At 39.1% G+C, this 26739-nt stretch overlaps 1 protein-coding gene across 1 annotated transcript; it reads right to left on the reverse strand.

The window, feature by feature from the left end:
- Positions 1–6679: 6679 nt before the first annotated feature.
- MCUR1 (mitochondrial calcium uniporter regulator 1) lies at positions 6680–22691 on the reverse strand. Its single transcript, XM_075705714.1, has 9 exons — positions 22430–22691; positions 21448–21561; positions 19878–19981; positions 16958–17059; positions 15255–15296; positions 12854–12925; positions 9399–9452; positions 8192–8306; positions 6680–6874 (listed from the first exon to the last, which is right to left on the reverse strand). Exons 1-9 carry the CDS (start codon positions 22689–22691, stop codon positions 6819–6821), a joined length of 921 nt encoding a protein of 306 aa, XP_075561829.1. The 3' UTR covers positions 6680–6818.
- Positions 22692–26739: the final 4048 nt, after the last annotated feature.

The raw sequence follows: 26739 nt of genomic DNA on the forward strand, positions 1-26739 counted from the left end.
TATTTAAATTGCTACTTGAAATACAATTTGTACAAAAACTTAAACAAGCATCAATCAGAAGATTGATCACAAAACCTTCATATAAGCCTTTAGCTTCAGTGAACAAGTAAAGGCTTGCAAGACAGCCTTTGGTCATATTTTAATGTATTAAACACTGTTTCATTAAGAAATACATTAAATCCCTCGTTAAGTACAAACTGAAAGCCAGCCCTTCCCTCCTCCAAATCTCGCTACAACCTCAGGGCAAAGGGGAAAAAACAAAGCTTGAAAACAATCCTGAAACTACAAATGGCATGTAAAAGAACCCCAAAATGTATTTATTAAATGACATATTGAATATTTGAAGTTAGGAACTGCAAAAGAAAATGAGCTAGGAGTGCCCAAGCACACAACCATGCATTTTTTTTCTGTTAGGTAACAGCAGAAGAATAAAATAACTTTCAAAACACTGGCATTTATGTAAATGGAGATGAGGTTTCTATTAAACATTTACCTTTCACATTGAGCATATTTTTGCCTTGTTAGCTGATGACTACCACTGTTTTCTCTATCAAACAGGATTAGCTTCCTTAGACATTCCCAACCCCCCCCAGTTAACCACACTTTATGAATCATCACATCTATAACTTGTCAGGCGTGGTCCGACACCTGAGGGCAAACAGGGACCCTGTTTCAAACAAGACAAGTTAACTACTTAACAGCTTAGCGGACAATATGCTGTTAATTTTTCTGAAGTCTTGGATGCATTTTTACTGAATAGCAAAAAGAGAGACCACTATCTTAGCATAGCTTTTTTGAGAGCTGTGGTCACATGTATCCCCAAATCAGATTATTAAAAATGAAACAAGTCACACAGAGGAGCATGCTGCAATGCATACACTGGAAGGTGGCTAGGAGGATAAAAAAAAAAATCAACTCAGAATCTTCTAAAAAAGCTTAATTTTTAAACAAGGCTCCTTTTCAGAAGCAACAAAAATACTAAAATCTCTGCAAGAATTTTCCTATGGACTTGTGGAAGTATGAGCCTTATTTTGCACTTTTTCCCCTTCAACTTTCACAGAACCTCAACTTCTTAAAAGCTTCCTAGAACCCAGTACTTCTGAATGGTACTGCAACGGGAGTACAGCAACGTGAGACAAGGTAACTAACTACATGAAAGAAAAATACTAAGTAAAAATGTAAAACCCACATGCAGTGTCCATACTAGACATGCTCAGTCTCATCCACGCATCATCAGTGGATAGTTTTTTTAGTATAGGCTCATCGCTATAGGTTTATTTGGTCTTAAAAGCTCAGTGAAGAGTTCAGTAGCTCAGACAAGAAGGCAGTTAGGTGCCTTGGCCTCGCTGGCATCTAAGGAACACAAGGGAACTCTGCATGTAAGTGACAAGGCATTAGAACTGACTTCTTTGAAAGCCAAGATAGAAAAGATTATCAAAACCTCCAGCCGCTATCTGGATCTGGTTGTGGTAAGTAGGCTTTAAAGGGAGCTTCTGAAGCGGCCTTTGTATTTATTAATTTCTTGCATCACTGGGAGAACTTTGTAAATATACAGTGCTTAGTACATCTTTCCAACAAGAAAATAGATCCTGGGTAAAGACAGGAGAATGACTGGGAGCGATACAAATTATTCTGGACAAAATCACAGTCAAAAGTGACATATTTAATGGTTGCCTATTCACAGAGCAACAGGTATTGCTGACAGTCCTGCATAAGAGGACTACAAGATTTCTAACAATGCAGAAAGACCAAAGCATGCTGGAGATGAAAGCATAAATAGTATAAACTCTGAGTTTACCCTTCATGCTGAGAAACCTGCCCTGCTTCCCTTCCCACCCCCTGCCAACACAACTATTACTCACCCTATCAGTTCTGAAGCAAACCCTCGAGCCCTGCATACAAGCTTGATTTGACCAAATCCAATTGCCTGCTGTAAGTATGCCATTATTATATTCATGTACCATACAGTTCTGTTTAAAGTTCTCACAGAACATGTGCCACTTACCTGCAGGAAAAAAAGCAACCAAACAAAAAACCCACAACACACCACCCTTCTTTTTTTTTCTCCTCACTACATTTTTACTCATGCAACGAGAAGAGACTATTCACAAGTAGTATTAGCCATGACTCGAATCAAGCTGATATAATTTCAGAATACAATGGGGAACCTAACGAACTTCTAAGGGTTTGATAGGGTGCATATCGGAACAGCAAAGGGAGGTAGGGTATTTGAAATATTACAACACATTAGCATGCCTCACTACAGAGATAAACATTGGCCCAAGACTGGTATTTGCCGCAATACTATGTCAGTCATTTCCAGTATTTTGCTTTTGATACCAGCTGGGCATCCTCCCAAGAAAACTGGAATCTTCTTTCTTGGAATGGACAGATTTCAAAGGAACACTATGCAAATGCTGATATCTTCCCTCTATGATCTTTATGTAGTTACAAAACTGCATGCTAAGGGTAAGAGGCAATTGCTCTGATGCATAATTTAAGCGTAAATAAAGAATCGACACTACTGCTTTAAAATGTTTGGTAACAGGGTAAAAAACTTGTTTTAAACCAAAAGAAGCTTTCCTAACAAAGACACAGCTGGCTCTCCATCTCGAAGAGTGTATGTACTTGTTTCTGATTAAAGCAAACCCCAATAATACCATGCACATATTTGACTGCAAATGAACATTCTATTTAGGAGCTTAAGAGAATTAATTGCTTATACAGAAAGTTTTGCTCTAAAAAAAACCAACAACAAAAAAACCTCCCATAAAAAACCCCACACCACAACAAAAAGCCCTACAAATTCAAGGTATAGGCAGCTGAAGGAAAAAATTATTAAAAACAAATCACTATTGTCAAACTAATCAAAATTTACTTTCTGAATACAACTTTTCCCAATATATTAAAACATTAAAAAAAACTATTAAATTTACAGTGTACTTATTCCTTGAAAAGACTTTACACAGCAGTTTTGTTAAATATTGAATTGTCTTGCAGAAATCGTAATAAAGGCAGTTTACTTGATTCTTGAAAACTCAGTGGGAGATGCAAAACTAAGTCTTGCTCACACCTTGCAACCAGTAGTTCAAAAGGAACTAGTCACAGGAATTTAGCTAACTTTGCTGATTAAAAAAAACCCAAAACCCAATCCACACCACAAAAAAATCCCACCAGTTTTCCTGTGTGAGGTCTACAGATGATAGCAAGAGTAAGAAAAATCAGCTGAAGCTGTATGACTCAAAATACCTAGAAGGTAAAAGCACACCTCCCCAAGGTCAACAGGAACTGTTCATAGCTGCACGGAGCTAGGATTTCACCATTTATGAAAAGGTCAGTTAAGTGACTATTCACAACCAGAATAAGGCTTATTCTAGTAAACCAAAACATTTGTGGTTAGAAAAATTGAAGGCTTCATACCTACATTAAAAATATGTTTCCATTTGTCAACTCACGGTTTTAAGTACAACTCTACAACATTCTGGGAAACGAATGATGCAATCAACACTTCCAACAGAGAAAGGGCTAGACAGCATGTGATTTAACAGTAATAAGATACCTGAAGCAAACAATTTAGCCAATACATACCAGTGAAAAGGAGACGGCTCCCTTAAGGATTTTTACGGAAAACAAGAGGGAAAGCAAGACAGGCAAGCAGTTAAATTCAGTACACTCCCACTAACATATTACAAGTAAATACAGTTTTCTAAGAACTCTGGATCTCGATTTCTTCTGCAAAACACAAAGAAGCTTTAGGAGCAACTTAGGTTTTCCAGAAAATTGAATCAATCTCCTTCCCCAAAAGGAAATAAATCCTTAAAGAAGCTCCTGTCTTTGCTGCATGAACATGGAAGTCTGCAGGGAAAACTCGCTACTAGTTTTAACATAGGCAGACTGCTACTTGTACATACTCTCAATAGAGACGAGCTCCTCCCAAAAGCAAATCAGAGCTGCAGCTCAGCTTTAGTTGCACGCTCTATTCTTGCAAACTTACTTGAAGAGAGAGCCTGAGAGATATAACACTTCTAGATTAAATCTTTTCTTTTATACTTTTTTCCTGCCAGGCAGGAAATCAACAGATACATTTCTGAACCAAGGGGGAGCTACTGGAGTTTTTCCACAGCTGAAGTGGTTTTACGGTAAAACAGTCCCATTTATTTTCCACTTGCACCTTTTGAAAGAGCTCTGCAAATTAAAAAAATCAAAATCTGAAGTCAGAGAACTGAAAAGTATTTCCATACATTTAGAACTGCTACAATTCAAATTAGACAATGGACAGCATGATACAGAAAGAGTCTTACAGAAAAAAAAAAAAATGGAGAATTGCCAGCTTAGGTCTCCTGTTTATGAATTCAGTGATCATTTGACACTCAGCTGTTGCTTTTCAAGATATATTTAGTAGTAAGTCCTTATGTATTTGCTTCTCACCTGTACCAAAAGGCTCATTCTTTCAGTTCAGATCTCCCTTTGAAAGAATTTCTGTTTGGAAATATACAGAAGGATTTTCTACTTTTTCAGAATGCCAGTACGTACATGTGGTACACTTGATGAGACTGTGTTAGAAAGATTGCTAAACTGACCTTTAAAATCAGAGGAAACTGAAGAAGACTTTGCATCTATGCACATAGGATAGGAGTAACAAGCTTTTACATCACACTTGAAGACTTTATGGGCTAGGAAATAATAATTATGTTCCACTTATAGTGTCCTTTTCCTGAGTGACATACTAACTTTATTCCATGTTTAGAACACTCACCAAGAAGCGTTGGTTTTCCTGACACTTCACTAATTCCAGGACAATGCTACTCTATAATCTTTCACTTCCTCCTTCCACCTGCCCTGAAGAGAAATTTATTTGCATAGTATCTATTTTTAGCAGGATAGACCTTATATCTAAAATTAGTTCTAAATAATTATTTTAGCAACTATTCATCAGATGCTCAGGCATGCAGGCAAAGATGTACTGATTACATAGACATATATAGAATCATCTATCCTAGGAAGATAGGAACCAACACTGAAGTAATTCCAAACTTTAAATTATTGCTTGTCTAATTTGGGAAAGAATCAAGTCCTGTAAGTTAGTACGAAAAATATTTTTTTAAACAAGAAAGATCTTGAATATAGATACATTCAATTTAGAGTGGCTGTTAACTTATTCTGTAATAATAGTTTTCCTTACATTATTGACTGTTCTTTCCTCCTCAGTGTGTTAGAGGGGCTGTCAACTTTGCTAATTCTTAGCTTAAGAAAAAGTCCTCTTAGCAGTGACTTACCTTCAAACAAAGAGACTAAATTCAAATTAAAAAGTTGCATTTATAATGAAAACTCAGCATAATTTATGAATATTGAAAATTCTTTATTTCAGGCCAGTATAGTATTGTTACAGGCACGCATCTCTTCCTCTGCACTTGCACATGATCAAAGTTGGCACTCCCAACCACCAAAAAAGTTAAATGGTTATTACAGTGCAGGCACAAAGTAGCCAAACAGCTTTACTTTCATTAAGCAAAGCCATGATTGTGGTCTAACAGCATTTAGTACCAGTGCATAGATTGTTCTCTCTTCCTAAGAGCAAGCAAGAAAGGGAAATTTCTCTTAACTGAAGGAACACAAATGGCAGCTCTGCTACTAAAGCAGCCATTTCATCAGTGGAAGAACGACAGATATCTGGATACACTGGACACCTTCCTTCATTGTTTTCAGTTGCACTTACTAGCTCACATGGGCTTGCTCAGAACTGGATTAAACATCCTTGCAGGTCTCCATTACTGCTTTCAATATTATAATCACTACCAAAGTTCCACATCTGAAGAACCAACAAGATTTTTTTTTTTTTTAAAGTAAACCAACAAAAAACTCAGAATTCTGACTGTTGGTACTGCAGTTCCCTTGTCTAAGGCACTGCTTTATAACCACCATTTAAAATCTCTTTCCTTTCTAGAAGCATCAATTCCCTGCCATCAAGGAGGCAGCACCAGAGACACTTTGTATCACTTAACCATAAATTAACACAACTAGTGCATGTTACTGCATTTCAAACTTCCAGTTACAGTGGCAAAGTTAACAATTAGCATATGGAATGAGTATCAGATACTTATGTACCCAAGGCAAGTTAGTCACAAAAACCTCTACAAATACATTACAGACAAAACTAGCAGCAAATGCTGCTATCATTACACAGTACTCTTTCATGAAACATGACTGATTGGACGGCCCTCTGGAAAACAAGCTGATAAGTGTAATGTTATAAAAATAGCAAAACATACATTTGATCATAGTAACTGTATGAACAAGCATTAGGAGGAGGGAATTAAGCATGATTCAGTTAACACAAATTCTACTTATACAAGAGTGCCTCCAAGCCACAACACATGTAGTTTCAGTCTTACATTAATAATCAAGACTTAGTCTGATATACGCAACTGACTCTGGCAAGCATGTCTGAATAGGCAATAGAACATAATTCCATAGATTCTTCTCTACAGTATGCAGCCCCATATAATTGGTATGAATGCCAGTCTTTGCTTATATGACACTTCGTAGCAGCAAGGTGTACTGCAGTTCAGAATGGAGGGAAACAGCAGAAATGCGTATACCATGCTTTCATCAGAGGCAAATTCCAAAATATGCACAATATATACAGTTTGTTTCTAGGCACATCTTTGGTTACATTCTCAATACAGTCTGCTTTACAAAAAAAATAAATAAATAAAAGTCAAGACTTGGTGAAAGTCCAGGCAAAGATAAAACTTCTTTTTTTTTTTTTTTTTTTCCAGAAATCATGACAGTAGAAGTCCCTTTAAAGTGACATTTTATTATATCCATAAACGATAAAATCCCAGTGCTACAGTAAGGCATGTAAATACTGAACCTGAAAGAAAATAAAAATGGGGAGGAAAATGGAGACAATAAATCATTAGCTCTCAGAACATTTCTTCAGAAAGGTATGTACATATCTTACTATAATACTAAAAGTGTAACCACCACCTCTTCCCAATGTAAGAAAATAAGGTTTTTAATTTACAACAAACAATTTCAAGGTGGAGGGGCACAAAAATGACAAATAAGAAGGAAAGAAAAGAAGAATGCAGGAAACTGGGCTGGAAAATGTTCAAAAGGCTGAAAGAAACCCTTAGCTGCTTACCACTCCAAAAAAGGTCAATACGGCAAATTACAGTTGTGAAGTGAGGAAATGAATAACAGGATTACTAAATCACAATCAAGTATTCAGCAAACAAATATATGAAAGCTACCTTTAACAAGGCTTATCAGTTTGCAATTTTTTAAAATTTCTATTTAAAATGAAATCAACTTTTGGTTTCTAGATATACACGCAAAAGATTTTTGCCATTGTTCGCAGCAGGAGCACTTCAAACACAATGCAAATTATTTTTAAATTATCTTTTTTCCCCCATGCAGAGTTCGACATGTTTTTTTGAGTAGGGATGGTGGGGAAAAGAATTTCCTCTCATTTTAATAAATGGCCCTTTATTTTCCAGTAATGGTTCTCTTAAAGGATATGCCTGAAGTACAGTACTATGAATAGACGTGATTGTACTTGTGACAAAATCCATTGTGAAAGAATAATCAGAAAATCTAAAATCAGAAGAATAATTTTCTACTGCAAACCTGCTCATTTAATAGCACTACACACTCAGTAGAAAAATGTCAAAATATTAATAACCTAGGGCAATAATGTAGGCACACACACACACACATAGTATTTTTCTAATACACATGCCTGAAAAATGAAAGTTTAAAGAACATGTGGTGCCAAACAGTCAGAAAAGCTGAAATGTTCCATTTTGCATATAGATCTCCATCAGACAGAAGAAATCCTAGAAATGCATGCAGCAGGCTGCTTTTATAAATTAAGTCAGGCATAGAAGAACTTTTTGGCCCTTGTTCACAGGCAGTCTTTTAGATTTCTCATACACATTGTTATTACAGTATAAAGCATGGAACAAAAACCCTAAAAAGTCATACAGCCATAGCCCATGCTAAATACAATTGTAAATCATAGGAAACTTTGTCTGGGTTAAGTACATATATAAGGCTGCTAATCTTGACTATTTCAAGTATTTTTTTTTTTTTAATCAAGCCCTTTATGGATACAGTCAATCAAGAGTTTGCCAAACATTGTTAAATGTTTAACAGTTTCACCAGAGACAACCATCAGATTCCTTACCTGCTAAGTACTTAATATTATCAAGTTTGTGCGATTCGAGCATTGTTTTCAGATCTGCAACTTCTGTGTCTATTTTTCTGTCTGTTTGGGTCAGAGCTCGATCTTGTTGTGCATGCTAAAAAACCAAAGCAACAAAATGATGCTATTTGAACAGTTTCTAGTTTATTTAGAAACCTAGCCCATCCCTTCAAGTTGAATTTTTGGTTCCTCCTTAAATGTATGTTAATTTGCATTCAAAGAGAACAAGTTCCTTCCTAGCTGATTATTGAATAATTTGGTGAACTTGGGAAATTTATATGATTACATGTTCCTTAACATGTGATCTAGAAAGTGGCAGAACTGGATGCCTTCTTATCTCAATCTAGTAGCATAAACATTAACTTCAATTTGTCATTTGGCCTACTGATATTAAAGTCACTGCTCGATTATAAGAGCTATTGAAAAGTCTAAGAACCTCTTGTGACAAAAACATACCAGAGCATAAACATTTATGGATCATTAGAAAAACTGAGAATTGGTCTTCTGATGTAAAAAAGCATGTCTTCCTCTTGTAATGAGTTCTACCACAAAAACAGCTACAGACAAATTCAGAATCCGATTATGACAGAAGACAGGACTTCCGTAAAAAATGGGATAGAATTCTTACTCAGAAGACTGAAAGATCAAACTTGTAAACAGAGAACACTGCTTGAGTTACTGATACTTTCAAATCAGCACTACTGAAACCTTGTGAATCAGTTAATGACTTACTGCTACACATCCTCCTAGGGATAATTCCCTATGCTACAGAAACAAAACAAAAGGAAGTGCTTGGTAAAAACCTCCTCTAAAGTGAAGCCAAGTCAATCTAGCAGTGTGTTTCAGTTTCACTGAACATGGCGGGGGGTGAATTAATTTCACAAAGTAACATTAAGAGTAGGATTCTGTCTAGATAAAATACTACATGCATGAAGTTTCAAAACAAAGTGACTACCAAACAGTTTTTATATACGTGCAGAGGGTCTAATAATATATAAGAAAGCCTTTTTATTCTGTAGACACTTCAGTTACCTGTACCAATATGAAAATACACAGGGAAATAATTAACGTACAAAATGTCATTGTGTTTTAAGTGCCTAAAGACATGAACAACTCCAAAAAGAATACCAGGTCTATAACACAAGTACATAAAAATTTTCTGTGTAAAAAACAGCTACCAAGTTCTTACCAATTCCACTATTTCTGTCCTCATTTCAAGTAGCTTTCTTTCATTAAGCGAGTACTAGAGGGGAGAAAGGGAAAAAAAAACCAAACAAAACCATAAACATGATATTGTCATTAAACTTTTTCATCCACACTTGAAAGCATACTTCTTTGTTTCCAAATTCTGTAGAACACTGAATCTGGACAAGATTATTGTCTGACAACACTTGGGAGACAGTATTGTAGGATAATTGCTGTCCTTCGGAAAAGCACAATTTAGACAGGTGTTTATCCACACCTCTGAACTGTAAAGCGCAACAAGTCCATCAGAGACTCATCTTCTGCAAAAACTGTATATATTAATTAGCAGCTGGAAGAAAGGTTGGCAGATTTGCATTTCTGAAAAACAAAGACCTATGATTCTGAACAGTAACTCTCAACAGTTAAATAATCCATTGAGCATACAAATACAGCTCACCATTTGTATTGTTCTGACCATCATTTCATGATATATTTGTTAAATATAGAATGTTTGTATCTCACATTAAGCCATCCATTTGTGGAACATCAGAATTTGTGGCTTATTTTTAAGTTATAGCTATTTGGGTTCAAGGAAAGTTAAATCCAAATTAAAGAAGCATACCTTTAGGACAGGTTACTTTTCTGACTCATGAACAGGCATGATTTACCTTGATGTCTATAATGGTTCCTGTCCCACTACTGGAGCAATTCAGTTATTCATAGTCAGCTGCTAAACTGCCAGTTTACAGTGCAGAGTATTAAGGTCATCAGGCACCCATCTCAGAATCCTCAGTTACACAGCAATAACCTCATCTGTTGATGTTCCCATGTGGAAAGTTGCTTTATTTTGCCTCCACTCTGGAAGCTTATTCCACTTTAATATTAAACTCGGATTAATCTACATAAATACATCAGCACTGAAAAACCCTCATTAAAGATCTAGAGCTCTATTTGGACTTTTGACTGATGTAAAGATGAAGTTAAGAGATAGCAGGCTGCTACAAATGTGGAAAAGTGACATAAAGACAAATAACAATATGTCTACAATTAATGAAACAGTCACTAGATTCTGCAAAATGAAGAGAGGGACCAAAAAAAGAAATTCAGACGTTTTATATAAATATACATTTTTGAAAGTGGTAAGATGGCAGAATATTTATAAAAGAATCTAATTAAAATTATGTTTGAGGTGAAATTTCACATAAGAATCGGACCCCACATTAATAAACTGATCATCACTATCAAAAGAACCATGACATTTAAAATAAACAATTTTATGGATTGAAATAGTTTGTCTGTTTTACTTTAAATAGATGCTGTTAGCCAAACACATTTTCTGAATAATTTCTATTCTACAAGCATCTTTCTTGATGTTTGTATTTGTTAAAGTTTTGCTTTGTAGCTAGAACTCTCTAGATCAGGCCTAAGGATTTTAAACTTACATTTAAGACAGTGAAATACACCCCTTTACTGCAAGGCATCACCACACATCTGTAATAACACCAGTGCATAAAAAAAAAAAAAGGTTAAAGCCCCTCCTTGAAATTCAACAGGGAGATTTCCCCTTAAGTCCATGTTTTTCACAGTGCAGAGAAAATTCAGTTTTGTCAGATGAATCTTGAGATTTTTAACAGCAAGCTTAAGAGTTACTGTAATACATGAACACATGAATATATATGGAATTTTGTACCGTACTTCAAGTTTTTAAATCACATCTGTATCACTGCAGATATAAATCACAGCACAAACAGATGTGCATTAAGCAATGTAGGATTCTCCAAGAAGTGTAAAGTGGAATGGACTAATTAAAAGATAAAGCATTTAGAGTTTGAAACATTAAACACTGCCCACATCGGTGTTGACAAATTAAGAAAGTCTCCTTCAGTACTTATGCCAAGGAAAACCAAAGGATAAAAACATTTTACTTAGTGCTTCAAGTTAAATCAATTTAAACTTAGGACATTTCTCTTCTGAATAGTAACTTAGTAAGAATGCACAGTAACCTTCAATTATCCTGAGTTTTATTCTCAGAAAACCAGATATTCAGTCCTAAGTCACATTACAACCCAAGTAAATATGATAATGATGCGCTCTGCCTACTACAGAAAATACTGGATTATGCCTCACCCCCAAGTCAGCATATATGCTAGAACCTGCTCCCCATTCACCTGCCTTTTTCCTTTTCTGTTCATGCATGGCAGAGCTGGCAATTAAAGTGGGTGAGTTGGGGGAGGAAAAAAGAAAAGAACAGTTTTCATAGAAACTATGAAATTACAGTTGCACAAAAGACCACAGAGTTGGTCAACTTTCTTAAAGAGAAAGTTGACATGCAGTTTGCTTTTCCTGGGAGGCAGTCAAAATAGTGTAGTGTTCTGAGCAACAGACAGAGTCCAGATTCCACGATCCTACATAAATATACAAGAAAACACTAGTGCCTAATTTATCACTGGTGAAATGGTTTTAAATAGGTTTTGTAAGCCCAAAGTATTGCACAGCTTATGATCTACACAGTTAATACATTTCATATGATGCTTTTTTAAAACATTAGCATAAAGTATTAACCTTTAAACAAGAATTCTACCTGCTCAAATTGTATTTTATTCAAGCATGTATCATGGGATAACAGACTGTTGGTCATTATACTAAATCACTGACACAGCTATTACCTAAACTAATCATTATGAAAAACTTCCAGGGGCACACACACAAGATAAATGATATCTACTTGAACAGTTCTATTTGCCTAGACTGGAGATAAATATTAAGTCTTCATTACACACCTGTGAAAAAAAAGATCTTTCAATTTAGAAGATGCAATTTCTTCGAGATCCTAGAAGCTATTCAAAAAAGATCTATGGGAACAGAACTCTAGAGTGCCACACATAACACAAAAACTTGTTAGTCTTCTAATTCTTCTTCTATGTTATTCTAATTTAAGATCACATCAATTCAGTTCTACCAGACATTTCAAAGCGCAAAACTATCTGAACCAGTATCAGTTACAATTAAAAAAAATAAAAATAAATTACACTTATTTTCACAATAGGTATTTCCTGACAAACTAGCTATGCTATAAATTCTTTATCTATAGGGAAATGAAACATCTTCAATGATGATAAGTTTAATGAAATGTGTAAACTTAATTAAGTGTGAAATGGAGAAACAGATACACTAATAACATAGAAAACCTCTAGGCAGCTAGTCAGCATATTTAGATTAACTATCTAACACATAGAAGTGTAATGTGTTAATCCTGATATTAAAACAATATCAAAATAGATAGACATAGAAAACCAAACATGGCACCTATACACTAGATAGCAGCATAAGGATGAGTAACTTTGATTAATACCATCTTGAAGCTGAATGATGCTCTAGATCAATATGAAGATGTTCTTACCCAAATTTGGAGATTACTCACTGCTTAGGTGTTTCTAGAAGGAAGTAACCAAAACTTACCAATTCTTTTACTCTGCTCTTCTCTAGGTTTAGGTTTAACTTGTTATCTGCACGAACTTTGGTAATTTCATCCTAATGGGAAAAAATTGATAAAGCAGCAAGCAAGATTTTCTATTTAATCATAAGCAGAAAAAGTCAGACAAATATATTGTGCCTTTCTTTACGTATCTCAGGAATCAAGCTTCTCTCCAATTAATGTACATAATTTTCAGAAGTGTAAATATTCCTGTTCTTCCCCGGGAAACACTGACGTTCTACAGTATGAAATGAATCTCATAACAATTGCTTTTAAACCCAGAACACTGAAAGCAGCAGTTAATTGAGAGCACATCCTTCTATAAATGCTGGGAATGTTTCATATATCCCATAACTCTCTCTGATTTCTAGAAATCCATGCCTAGGTACATATGTAAGTTGGACTTCCTCCATAAAGCAATCTTGATGCTCAAAATAACTTTAAAAGCAGTTTCTAACCTTCCAACGTAAAAGAAAAATCTGTTTCTAAAGTCTACATCTAGGGTTTTCAGAAAAAGCTACAAACATTTTAGAAGTCAGGAAACATTTATTATATTTTTAAACTACCATAAGTTGTACACTTGCATTTTACTTCATCAATAGCTGTAAGTGATTCCTGCTTTTCTCAGTTAACAGCTGCCATTTTAATGCAACCTCCTGGCAGGAATTCCAGCCAGCTGACAGTGTGTCATGAGGCAAACTGCTGATCAGATGAATGTGTGGGAGAAGCAGAAATTTGCTGATGTTCTGGGAGATTCTACTATTAAAAACAAGTAAGCATCTCTCAAGTAGGCCGATGTCAACTAGTCAAGAGTTCATTAAGTTAGTATGAACAATAATTAGACTCAATTTCTATGTCTGAATTTTTGAATTTTAACCGGTTTATAATTAGATGTCATTACAACACCATACAATACAGTTTCATAAATCAAAAAATTAGAAATAAATTTTTCTTAAAATTTTACAACATTGTGTCTTCTTGTCTTTTAGAGGAAAAAGTATGAGCAAACATAATATTCACAAGGGCAAGTTATTTTATATTTACAGGTAAAAGTAAAATTTTAATTTTTAATTAAAGACATCTAGCTTTTAAGAAAAGATGACTCAGATCCTTGATGCTCTACCAGTGAATTACACTAACTTGTTTATATGCAACTAAAACCATAAGTTACAATTCAAAAGTTAGATGCCAAATGTATTTTAAAATGGTATTCTGAAAACTCAGATGCATTAAGCATTTCATAACACAATATAAAACATGCAGGATTAGCCTTGAGAAATTTACATTCTCCTTTTGGAGATGACAGTGAAAAAAGAAATTGAAAAGAACAGGAAAGAAATGGCAAGGAGGCACTAGGCTGAGTTTGTCCACATTGTCAGCCAGCTCAACAAGTCGAATATTCTGCCAGTTTCATGGACAAATCCTAGGGAAAGAAGAATGCTCCATCCTTCCAGCTAAGAAGGACATCACAGCAGGAAACAGCAGTTCTCAAGTCAGATGACCATATTCCCTAAAAACAGTTAATGTTTCCCAGTTTCCAATCTCACTCACTCTTGCAAGAATGTTAGTTTCTGTGTAAAGGCTGCTTATGACTCCACACCCATTGAAACAATAGATCTTGAGATGATCTTGGTTTTGATGGTAGAAGGGTGTTTGGAGTGCTATTCAAGGCAACCATAAAGAACAGAACACAGCACTGATGCTTAAACCTGATAAGACTAAGAATCTGTATGATAATTAACAGAGTAAGTTTTCTCCAGACAGTCTGTTTTCTTGCAAAGGTTATTTGCTCCCAAACAAGTGGGACCAAACATAATGGTCCCAAACTTAGTGGCCTAAAGAAGCCATTTAAAAGTTAATTTTAAATTCTGGACAGCTAACAGGTATGTCTTCAGACGAAAAAAAACAAACAAAAAAAACCCCACAAAAACACACCCAAAAAACCCCAAACAACCCCTTCCCCCCAACAAAAAACCCAAACCAATTAGAAAGTGCTGTAATTTTAAAACTATGTCGCGCCTTTACATGTAAGCAGGCAGCCTTAAATGCAGAACTTCACTCAGCCTTAACCGTGACATGGCAGTTAGCCGCTTTCTGAATCTAAATTAAGGGCATGTAAATAAAAAAAAAACAAACCAAACCCCTTCAATTAAATTTTTCTTCACCCCTTGTACCATTAACAGTTCCATGTCACCATAAATGAAGTATGCATGAAGTTGTTTCTGCTGCAGCCCACAGTGTACTATCAACTGCAATTACAGTGTCCTATATATCACAACAATTAAGCACAGCTTTTATTTTAAAATCTTGAAAGCAACAATTATTTTTTATTTAAAGCAAACTGGACAGGTGTCAATTCTTAATTATATTGGTATGGTATCTTACCATGACTTGCTTCTTTATCTGCTGGAGTTCAAGCTTTATTTTCTGGGAGAGTAGAAAAAAATTGTACACTTTATTACTGTATATAAAAACACACAATCTAGAAATACTAATGAATTTGCACGATCAGTAACAATTACTATAATCCATAATGTGAAAAGGAGGGCAAAACAAGTGTGGTTTAACTCCATGTCCTCAGTATGTGTATAGATACACACATGTGTATACACATGCATGTTTACTCAGTGCTGCACATTTCCCAAAACAAGCACAAGACAGAAGCTAGCAATGTCCCACAGCAGTAAAGGTGGCCGAATGCATAGGATGGTATGAGCAAGAGCAAACGCAGCAGGCCAAGGGAAGTGATTATTTCCCCACATTTAGCACTTCTGAGCCTGCACTAGAAGCATGGTGTCCGCCTTTAGGCTCCCTGGTGAAAACCAGATACGGACAACTGGAGCAAGTCCAGTGGAGAGTCACCAAGATGGTCACCAGGGGGCTGCAGCACACAATGCTAGGGGTGGTGGGTGAGGAGGAGAGATGGGTTCGTTCAGCCTTGAGAAGAGATAGCTAAATGGCAATCATACTGCAGCCTGCAACTACCTAACGCTCTCCAGAGGTCCTTTCTAACTCATTCTATTACTTTACCTCTTTCAAAAGAGACATGAAATAGGTATAGCTGTAGCATCTTCTATTAACTCTCTCTGGAGATCATCCAGTCCAATCCCCTGCTCAAAGCAGGGGTAACTAGAACAGGTTGCTCAGGGCCATGTCCAGTTGGGTTTTGAATATCTCCAGCATAGGGACTCCACAGCCTCTCCAGGTATCCTATTCCAGTGTTCTACCACCCTTACAGTAAAAAGGATTTTCTTATGTCTAAATAGAATTTCCCGCATTTTGGTCTGTGCCAACTACCTATTGCTCCGACACAAGACAACACCAGAAAGAGCCTATCTCTGTCTTCTATATACCCTCCCTCCAAATATTTGTATACATTGCTGAGATTCCCCACTGAGCCTTCTCTTCTCCAGGCTAAACAGTTTGAGCTCTTGCAGTCTTTCCTCATATGTCAGATGCTCCAGTCCCTTACTGATCTTTGTGGCTGTTTGTTGGACTCTGTCTAGCATGTCCACGTCTCCCTTGCACTGGGGAGCCCAGAACTGGACACAGCACTCCAGATGAAGTCTCACCAGTGACAGGCAGAGGGGAAGGATCACCTCCCTTGACCCACTGGCAGCCCTCCTAACACAGCCCACGAGGCCGTTGGCCTTCTATGCCGCAAGGGCTCATCGCTGGCTCATGGTCAACTTGGCGTCCACCAGGACCCTCAGGGCCTTTCCTGCCAAGCTGCTTTCCAGCTGGTCAGCCCCAGCCTGTCCTGGTGCCTGGGGCCATTCCTCCCCAGGGGCAGGACTTGGCATTTCCATTTGTTCAACTTCATAAGATTCCTGTCATCCCAAGTCCCCAGCTTGTTCATGTCCCTCTGAATGGCAGCACAACTGCCTGGTGTATAAGCCAGTGCTCCCAGCTTTGTATCATCTGCAGACTTGCTGAGGGTTCACTCTGCCCCATCGACAAGGTCATTAATGAGGGTGTTAAACCATACTGGCTCCAGAGCCAACCCCTTGGGTACAAGATACTTTTTTACATCGTTAGAAAAAATAAGCAAGTGCTAGAATAGCACTTTCCAAGATAGTGATTTTTACCTCATTTTCTGAACGAAGTGCTGAAAATTCACTTTTTTCCAAAATAATCATGTCCTTTTTCAAGCCACCAATATGGGACATTACTTGCTGAAGTGCAATTTCCTTTAAAAGAGGGAAGAAAAACCTCAGAACATATCATAACTATAATGCTTTTTCTCATCTGTGCCTACAAATATGATAGGCTATTTTGGTAGCCTGAAATTTTTAATTCAGCAATTTCAGACTGATTATCTAAGTTTCAGAAAGCAAAATAAATTAAGTGACAGAATAAGCAAGTTAGGCTCAAATGTTGATAATGTTTGACAAAATTAGCAGTGCTAATACAGATCAGAATAATTCAATTAATAGCCTACAAAACAGTTTATTCCAAGTCTTGAAATTCTCTAGCTAGCAAAGGCATTAGGGAGAGAAGATGTGTCTCTGAGCTAAATGAGGAAAACTTGCTTTCAGACCAAAACTTCTCAGTGCAACCATACTCTTTTGTAATTACCTCTTTTTTTACCTCCTCCTGCAAGGGGGCTCACTCTGTTTCACTACTTAGAATCACGCGCTATACTTGTACTTTTATTGCTCTTCTCAGTCTGTTATACTGAACTGAGAGAAGACAAACAAGAATTCTCTGCAACTTTTGAGGATGGAAAAGTCTGCAGACATTGCTTTAGATCCTACACTATCCACACATACAAGCAGGGACTGCCTTCTCTTGTCTGAAGACCTCTCCCTAATAAGTAGTCACTTGCCTTTGATTCTGGACTAAGAACCCTACAAATCTGATGCAGCACTCTAACTTAACTTTTGTCAGGAAATGCTATTCTAACTTACAGTACTATGTGTTTAAGTAGCATCTGGAGATGCCTCACCAGGCTACCTGACCACAACACTGAAAAAAATGGCTCAGTGTACTAGACGTGTTACAAAAAGACTACAGAAAGTGTACTGCCGTGGACACCTCCTCTCTTAGTCCCTGATGTCTCCAGCTTGCTTTTGTTCTCTCTCCTCTCGTCTTCACTGAATGCAGTAAACCAGTGAACAGACTCTTCTATATTCTTTTTCTTCTTCATCTCTATACATACACACATATATATATTTCCCCCCCCAAGGCTTTATCTAACCAGTGTAATATTTAATTTTTTATATACCCAACGAGGGCAATATTTAATCTTTTATATACCCAACCAGGGCCTAATGGTAATAGCCACATCAACAACTTGCTAAATCCTCTTCCAATTAATCATTCTCATTTTGCATAAGCTCTTATGCATTCAAAGACTATAAGGAACTACAGGTTCTGTCACGCTGCCCAGAGTTCATGGCATACACACCTCCTGAGCTGCTTCTATCTTAGCGTGCCATACATACCCACACATTTCAATTTTAATGACAGAAAGTCACCCGAGGGTAGAATCTACCAGACAGTCTCAGAAAACATCTACCATCAGGAGCAACAAAGGGAAACCTGTCTACTTTTATTCAAAAAAAGCTGGGCATAGAAGGAGGCAGAGATGCAATGACTCCTTATTGTAAAACATAACCAACCATGGGAGAAAGGGTCCCTTTAACATTGCATTCTCTGATTGACTGTGGAACAAGTTCAGCACAGGGGGAGGAAGCTCACCCATGTCTGCTTTGCCTGGAATCTAGGAGGTAGGAAAGATGAGCTGAAGCCTCCCTAGATGGAAGGTGGTGCAAAATCCAGGTATTTCGCTTCTTAATGAGACGCCCTGCTGCCAAGACTATTATACTATGGAGACAGCAGCTGCTGTTTTCTCACGTTTTAAGACAGCAGCCTTTTTACTATGACGTAAGCTAGAGCCTGTGTTCAGAAGGTGACTTGGGACTGTGAATCCCAGCCTCACGGAGCAGCCCAAGAGGTTGTACTTCAGCTATGCTTCTTCTCAGCATTGTCCATTTGACTAGCTTACATGTCAGGGAAGTCCAGCACACCAGATATTGTGAATCCCATTCAAAGATGCTTAAGTTCCACATGCAGTGAATCATGTCTTACTCCAAATTTCAGTTTCATTTCTGGAGCCAGATGCCTAACAGCTCAATGTGGCAATATTCAACACTGTCATGTTCAATTCCTTACGTGGATCTACCTTTGCATAACCTGACAAAGGGCCCTGAAAAAATCACAGCCAGTATTAGAACAAGAAGCTTTGCCTCCAGAGACAATTATCCATTAAAACAATCATCCTGGTAGCCAGGAAGGATCTCTGTAGATACTGAGCATTATCTGTCTATTTCCAAGCAAGTTTTCTTCACTTCCTCACACCAAGATGTATGTGCTGGGTAGGTTTAGAGCATTCCATGAACAATGTATGCATCAAAGGAACAGGAGATAAATTTCAGTATCAGCATCCAAACTATACATGTTCCTGTATGTTACCAGTGTATACAACCACACCAATCAGGCCCTAAAAACATTATATTAAAAAAAAAAAAAAAGAAAGAAAGAAATTCAGCTCAGTTCTAGACAGAGAAAGAAATAAAAAGGTACCACATAACGGGGTGGTAAATCACTGAGGGAATCTGTACTTCCTTGTTACAAGTCTACAAAGGAATGTATGTAGGAGCTGTAACTATTCAAATCCATTCATTGAATACCTCCTATGTCTGTCCAAAAGCCTTCTCAGTAATTCTATTTCATGCTACAATAAGGTTGAAACAAAAAAACTACCTGTGGTTTGCCTACCAACTCACAGCACCTAAATCTCAAGGTCCACTGCAACACTTTTAGCAAAGTATTTGATATACTCAAGACAAAATTCACTAGCTAATAAATACACAGGAATGTTTGTTCTTCACCTTCAAACTTTTAAAATACAGTGTCTAACAGTAATAAATAGCAACATATATTTCATTAGCAGGCATATTGGCTTTTGATTTACTTCAGCCCCACCATTGTCTTTCAGCTAACCTGCTGTACTTTGGTGACCATGTCCTTGTAAATCAGATCCAGGTTGGTGTTCATAATTTTCACTAGTGCAGATACAATGACCTCCGACTGCTGAGTAGTGAACCCTAAGCAAAACAAAATGCAACAACATTCAGAGAGAGACCTAAATCTGGACAGTTTACAGAAATGCCACTTGCTAAGACTCAGCACCAAGTTAAACCAAATGTCAGTTATGAAAGATAATACAATCTACTCCTCTTGATCCAGCACTAACAAAAGAACACAACCAGTCAGTATGTCAAAGTTCCTCCACCCCAAAATTATGTCTGTGACATAGTGCAGCTGCTTCTACAGTACAGCACTCTTACAATGTCAGCAAGCTAAATGCTAGAAACTTTCTAGAAGTATTACAGAAAGTCATCTCTCATATGTGGTTATTTCTATGAGCAAGAATTCTGACCGTGAAAAGCAGATACGTACTTTAGTATACTATAAGTCTTCAGAACCACTGAAGATGTGCAAAACTCAACAAGTAACTGATTTTAGGCCTACCAGCCTCTGAGTCCCTATTAAAAACCTTTTAAACTGAATATATTGGAAACTATTGTAAAACTGTTGTAAAACAGTTTTTCTACTTTCAAAATGTAGGAGTAAAAGTGTCGTGAACAAGATTTAACCATTATGAAAAGAAACACTTGCAAAAGCATGACTGTTTCAAACTAACGAACAGTTAAGCAGAAAGCACATATATGGTCTGACAGTGAGTTGCTTTCAATAGCTCAGCTGATATAATAGTTTGCCACCACCAAAAGGAAGAGACACCCTTCCTCTCTCTCTGTCTCTTTTCTTATCCCTCCTCCTACCAGTTTGTATGCGTCCTGGTCCTCATGCAAGTGCTCTGTGAGCTCATTAAACTAGCATCTCAGAATACCGATCAAGCAAAAGAGCTGCAGAGTTTTCTGAGAATTAGGTTGGCACATGGAGAGAGACAAAACCACGTGGCAGGGAAAAGGGACTTTTCCTTTTCAGGGATGGAGAGCTGTCAGAAGTCAATTCAGCTGTACTGAACTTCACCTTAAGGTACCTTCCCCACCTCAGCAACATTGGCAAGAATCCAAAATAATCTATTCCCTTACCTGTGTTTTAGCATAAGAGCAGCCGTATTTTACATAGTATTCTACACTATATCCTAAAACCTGCATTTTACATAGTAGTCCATATTCAATCCTATTGTAACACATTGCTGGACATTCAAGGTGCTATATACTAAAGTAGGAATCCAACTAATACATTTTAAACCACTACCTTGAAAACTGTTTTTTACTTTCAATTCTTAAAATCTAATTTCTCCTTAGCATTTTTAATCACCAATAGGATAATAAAGTATTCCAATCAAAGTTATATAAGCTCACCGTTTCCTTTAGGAAGTAGAAAAAATGTTCTTACCCAGTAAATATATTTAAAAAAAAAATATCCATTAAACTGAAGCTGTAACATCACTCATCAAGGAGAAGTAAGTAACAAACTCTGTAAACTAAAAAAACACTCATGAAATGGCATTAAAAACAGCTACCCATTTCCAGCAAATTACCATTTTCTTCCAAGAGGCATACCAGCGCATGAGTGTCAAAAAAAAGCTTCCTATTTCCCATTAAGGAAATATTCCCTCTGCTTTGTAAAGATGATGATGCAGAGATGCTTACATCTGGAAAAAAAAAAGATAAACAAAACATAAGTTATATTTAAGAAAGAATATTTAATCAACATGTTTGCTTTTCAGGAGTTTCCTTACTACCCCAAATATTTTTCATTTATGACTGTGCATTGGGATTATTGCAGCTTGCTTGAAACTGAGAAGGTATCTGACTAACGAGCTCTGCACGCAAGAGCTTTGAAATAGAATACAATGCTACTGCTGCACTTCCGAGATGCTCTCCAAGAATATCCTGTCCTAGAAAAATTCTGCCAAGTGTCAGGGTCTTAAAATTGTTCCTTTACTGTTATCAGTGTAAAACGTGGAAGCTGTGAGCACTTCATAGCTTTGAGGACTAAATCCATGGACTCTTTCCGTTGTTTGTTAAAGAAGCAAACCTTCGTTGGTTGCCCTTTAGACACTAAATTGCCATTAGAACAATTACTAACACACTCCCCAAATATCAGTATTACAGAAGTCATGCATTGAGGGAAATTTAACACCAGTGCATAAACTAGCTGACAGAAAGAATGTAAGATAGAACATGAGGCAAATGGTCAGGAGGCAGAACTCTCCGTCCTCAAAGACGTTATATTTTAAAACACTTGGGTGGGCAGAAAATACGACTATGCCTTAGCTGTCTTACTTAAAGATCAATACAGGGTAACCAATTTAAGTCTTCGTGGGAGGGACGGGGGGGGAGACAGTCCTAATAATTACCCCTACGGCCAGTCACAAAGCTGCCGATAACAGGTCCCTGCAGGCCCCCGGGCCCCCCCACCACTGGACTCCCGGGGGCGGATGAGGTGACGGGGACACGGGTACCCACCCCGCTCCCCCGCCTGTCCCTCCGCACCACCCTCCCCCCGGCAGCTCTCACCCCGCTCCCCGCAGCGGCGGCGACTCTCCCTGCCGGTCCCGCCGACGCGCCTTCCCCACCCCGCGCCGCCGTTAACGGCCGCAACGGCCGCCCGGGAGCCCGGCGGCGCGGCCGGCCGCTGCCAGTCACCGAGGCGGCGGCGGCGGTCACGTGAGGCGGCGGGCGGGAGGGCGCCGTCCGCGCCGCCCGGCCGCAGCAGCAGCAGCAGCGCCCGCCTCCCGCCGCTCACGGCCGTGGCTGCGGCCGCCTGACCCCTAGCCATGGCCGCGCCACCCGGTCCCGACGACGGAGAAGGGGGGAAGGAGAGAAACCACCGCCGCTGCTGCCGCTGCTACTGGAATGCCATTGCCGAGCACGCGCCGCCCCGGCGTCCCGCTTCCGCTACGGGCGGCGCCTCACTTCCGCTTCCGGCACGTGGCAAAACACGCGGGCCACGCCGTGAGAGGGGGCGGTTGATTTTACGGCTCACGCGGCGGGCGCGGCGAGGAGAGCGGTGCGGGCGGGCAGTCTGGCTGCTAGGTGATGCCTGCGGCGACGGGACGGGCCCGGCCCGACGGAGACTTCCCCGGTGCCCTCCCCGGGGCCGCAGCGGCACCGGCGCCCCCCAGCCCCCGGGGGCCGCGGCCCTGGGGTGCCGGCAGTTAGCCGTTAGTGGCAGAGGCTCTGCCAGGCGTCGCGCAGCGGCGGCACTGCTGTTTCCGTCCTGTATTTAAGTGGAAAAAGTATTTGGGGAGGGAGGCTGGTGCTGGTGCTGGTGCTGGTGCTGGTGCTGCAGGACGGGCAGGGTCCGGCGCCTCCTGTCCGACCTCGGAGCCCTTCCTGAAGAACGTTTTCGTAGAATCACAGAACCAGAGAATGCTTTGGGTTGGGAGGGACCTTTAGAGGTCATCCAGCCCACCCCCCCTGCAGTGAGCAGGGACAGCTTTAACCAGATCAGGTTGCTCAGAGCCCCGTCCAACCTGACCTTGAATGTTGCCAGGGATGGGGCCTCTGCTACCTCTCTGGGCAACCTGTTCCAGTGCTTCACCACCCTCATTGTAAAAAAATTTCTTCCTTATGTCTAGTCTAAATCTATTCTTCTTTAGTTTAAATCCATTATTCCTTGTCCTGTCACAACAGGCCTTGCTAAAAAGATTCTCCTCATCTTTCCTATAGGCCCCCTTTGAGTACTGGAAGGCTGCAATAAGGTCTCCCTGCAGCCTTCTCTTCTCCAGGCTGAACAACCCCAACTCTCTCAGCCTGGCCTCATAGGAGAGGTGCTCCAGTCCTCTGATCATTTTTGTGGCCCTCCTCTGGAGCCGCTCCAACAGGTCCATGTCCAACAGGTCCATGTTTTTCTTCGTTCTGGGCGAGGATAGTTATTTAATAGAAAAAAGTGCATTTCAGACAAATCTGTCATTCTGTAATGACACTGAGATTTCGGGTTTCAAAGTTATTAACCAAGTAATTTGCAGAATTAGGCAACTTGATAGATCTAAGAGTCTGGAGTTCTAATCATTAAATAATGGCTGTAACTGTTAGAGTGGGTAAAGTCTGCTCTGCTTGCAGTTCTGCTGAAAATATGGCTGTACTTCTTCCTTACCTGCTCTGTTTCTAAAACAAATGTACTTAATGTTTGTAGGGAATTAATACGAGAAGAAATTGGTTCGGCTCACTGTCATTTTCTCCAGGCAGTGCTTGTTTCAGAGCAAGTCTATTTTTCTGTTTGCTACAAGTTCACAAAAAGCATGCAGTGCCTTTTCTTCTTCTTACCAGAATCAATAATTACGATAAATCAGTATGAAGATGGAATCCTTCACATGTATGTATATATGTGCAAAGGTAGGTGAACCACCGTGGCAGCAGCACAGCTTGTCACCGTAGCTGAGACGACGCATGAACACAAGGCCAGCGTCTGTAGCAGCAATTCCCTCCAGCTGCTGTTCTGATAGAGCAGAACGGTAGAAGCCATCGCTGTTATTACAAAATAAACTACAAATGTTACTTCAATATATCAGAAAGATACTACTATACTCGCAGAGTAATCCTACATGAATAGCCGTTTCTCGAACCACTTGCACTGTATGAGTTCAGGGACATCGGTGAGCTCACCTGCACTGCCGTGCTTGTTTTTGTTGTAAGTAAAAGCAGAAACTTGCCTAATGTGCATCGCATCTGCTTGGCTGTTGTGTGCACGTTGCCTGGCATTAGCACGGCAGTAATTCCTGACATTTGTGAGTCTGCAGGCAGTTGTCTTTTCATCTATGGATGATTCAGAAATTGGTGCAGTGTATTTTCTTTGATACTCTTTGGTCAATGATCCCTTTCAAAGCCCTGAGCTTGCTACGGCAATTGAAAGGCAAAATTGTGACTACTGAAGCATCTCCTTTTATATCATCTGCCGGTTTGCATTTTGTAGTTGATTTCTGCACTTGGATATGATGGCAGATAATGTGTGCAAGGAGTGCTATACAGATGGAGGCTGCAATTGCAGCTGGAGTCAGCCCATTCAGGGTCAAAGACGCCCACACGTGCTGGCTATCAGTGCCCATTTTCATCTTCTCTAAGGGAAACAAAGTCACTAGCGCTAGCTACAGAGATCTCCTGGTGCACCTGACTTTCTGTCGTTGTGATCAGAGGTCAACTCATTCTTTTTTTTTTCCCTTGCCAGTGTCATCTTCCAGATCCCGTTTCAACCTTCTCCGTGTTGAAGATTGTTATATACTAACCAGCAGGTAGATTCACTGAGCTCTGGAGGCAGCTTCAGTAGGCTGCAGGAGCTTCAGAGCTATCCGTTTTGCTAACTGGCCATCGGGGACTAATTCCTGCACGAAGAGCCATAAGCAGTGTAGTTGCAAGCCAGGAGAGGACAGGACGAACAACCTTCTGCTATCTCATGATTCTAGGTTGCTTAATGCTTGGCTTTAATCTATCTGTTGCCCCATGGAAGTCGTTAGGTCCTACTTAGAGACTCTAAATGAAACAAGCTCTGAAGGGTACATGCTTAGTGTCCTGAAAACTTTGTCCTTGCAGGCACGCAGCATTCCCTGATCTACAGAGTTATAACCCCCTTGGTTGTAACAGTGAAATCTGCAGAGAAGGATTAAGAAATGGCAGGTGACCTTAAAAACTGGGATTAAAAAATAAGGACTAATAACAATATCTGCTGTACATTTAGGTGAAAACTGAAGGGGAGGGTCAAATGAGCTCTGAGAGGTGTTGTTGACCCACCAATGTGCTACGGCTGCAAGGAAAGCAAATGTAACCCTAAGGTGTATCAAGTAGGGTATTTTCAGTGGTTCACATGGAAAAATTCATTGACCCTGGAGTATAATGTTTCAAATACAAACTACAGTTCTGGTCACTCCAATACAGGAAAGATGAATTTGTATTCAAACTGGCAACCTGGTGTCAACAGGATGATTAAGGGGCGTGAAGACTCTTCTGTCGCGGGTGATTAAAGAGATTGGCTTGTTTAGCTTAGCAAAACGAAGCTTGAGAGGGGATCTTGTTTCCATCTGTAAACAAAATAGGAGTGTAAAAATAAGCAGAGAAAGAAAAAAGAACCACTGTTTATGTGAAAGAACATTACTGATAAAGGAACATTTGGTGTAAAGTGGCCATAAACAAATGTAGATTGGAAATGAAAAGGTTTTTACTCAAGAGAACAGTCCTTGTGAAAAGCTTCCCGACAGGAATTAAGAGGGATCAAAAACTGAAATCAGTTCTTAGATGGATGTGGTTGGCTTGTGAAAGGGTTTTTACGATGCAGTTACCTATAATAGCAAGGGACTGGTTCCTGTGCCCTTGCATTAATTTTCCACTATGGAGGTTTTTCACTTTCCCCCTCAGGCATCTGGGACTAGCCATGGTCAGAGAAAGACTAATGAGCTAAAAGGACCACAGGTGCAATCCAAAATAGCATTGAAGAGTCCTGTTACTTACTTCAAATGTTTTAACTCAGTGACTGTATAGACTTGAGGGGGATTAACAGCTGTCAGGGGTGATGAATACCCCAGACTGTTCTTAATTCTAAATGGGAAAAGCTAAAAAACTCCCAGGCTAGAAAACAGAGTCACCAGTGCATGGATGCTCTCACACTTTGAAGGGATTAAAAAAAAAAAAAGGCTATAACAGCATTCAAATGAATATGCAAATGATAAGGTGCATTTGGAGTAATTTCAGTGCTCTTACATGAGGGATAAGTGTGTCTCAATGGTTTTAAATCAAAGGCAGCACCCAACATACTGAAGAAGGAAAATAAAGCGATGTCATTGTTTTCCTCATCTATGGCAGATGATCATTTTAAGTGTTCAAAATATCCCATTCTT

Source organism: Pelecanus crispus, chromosome 2 (genome assembly GCF_030463565.1).
Source record: "Pelecanus crispus isolate bPelCri1 chromosome 2, bPelCri1.pri, whole genome shotgun sequence".
Lineage (NCBI taxonomy): Eukaryota > Metazoa > Chordata > Aves > Pelecaniformes > Pelecanidae > Pelecanus > Pelecanus crispus.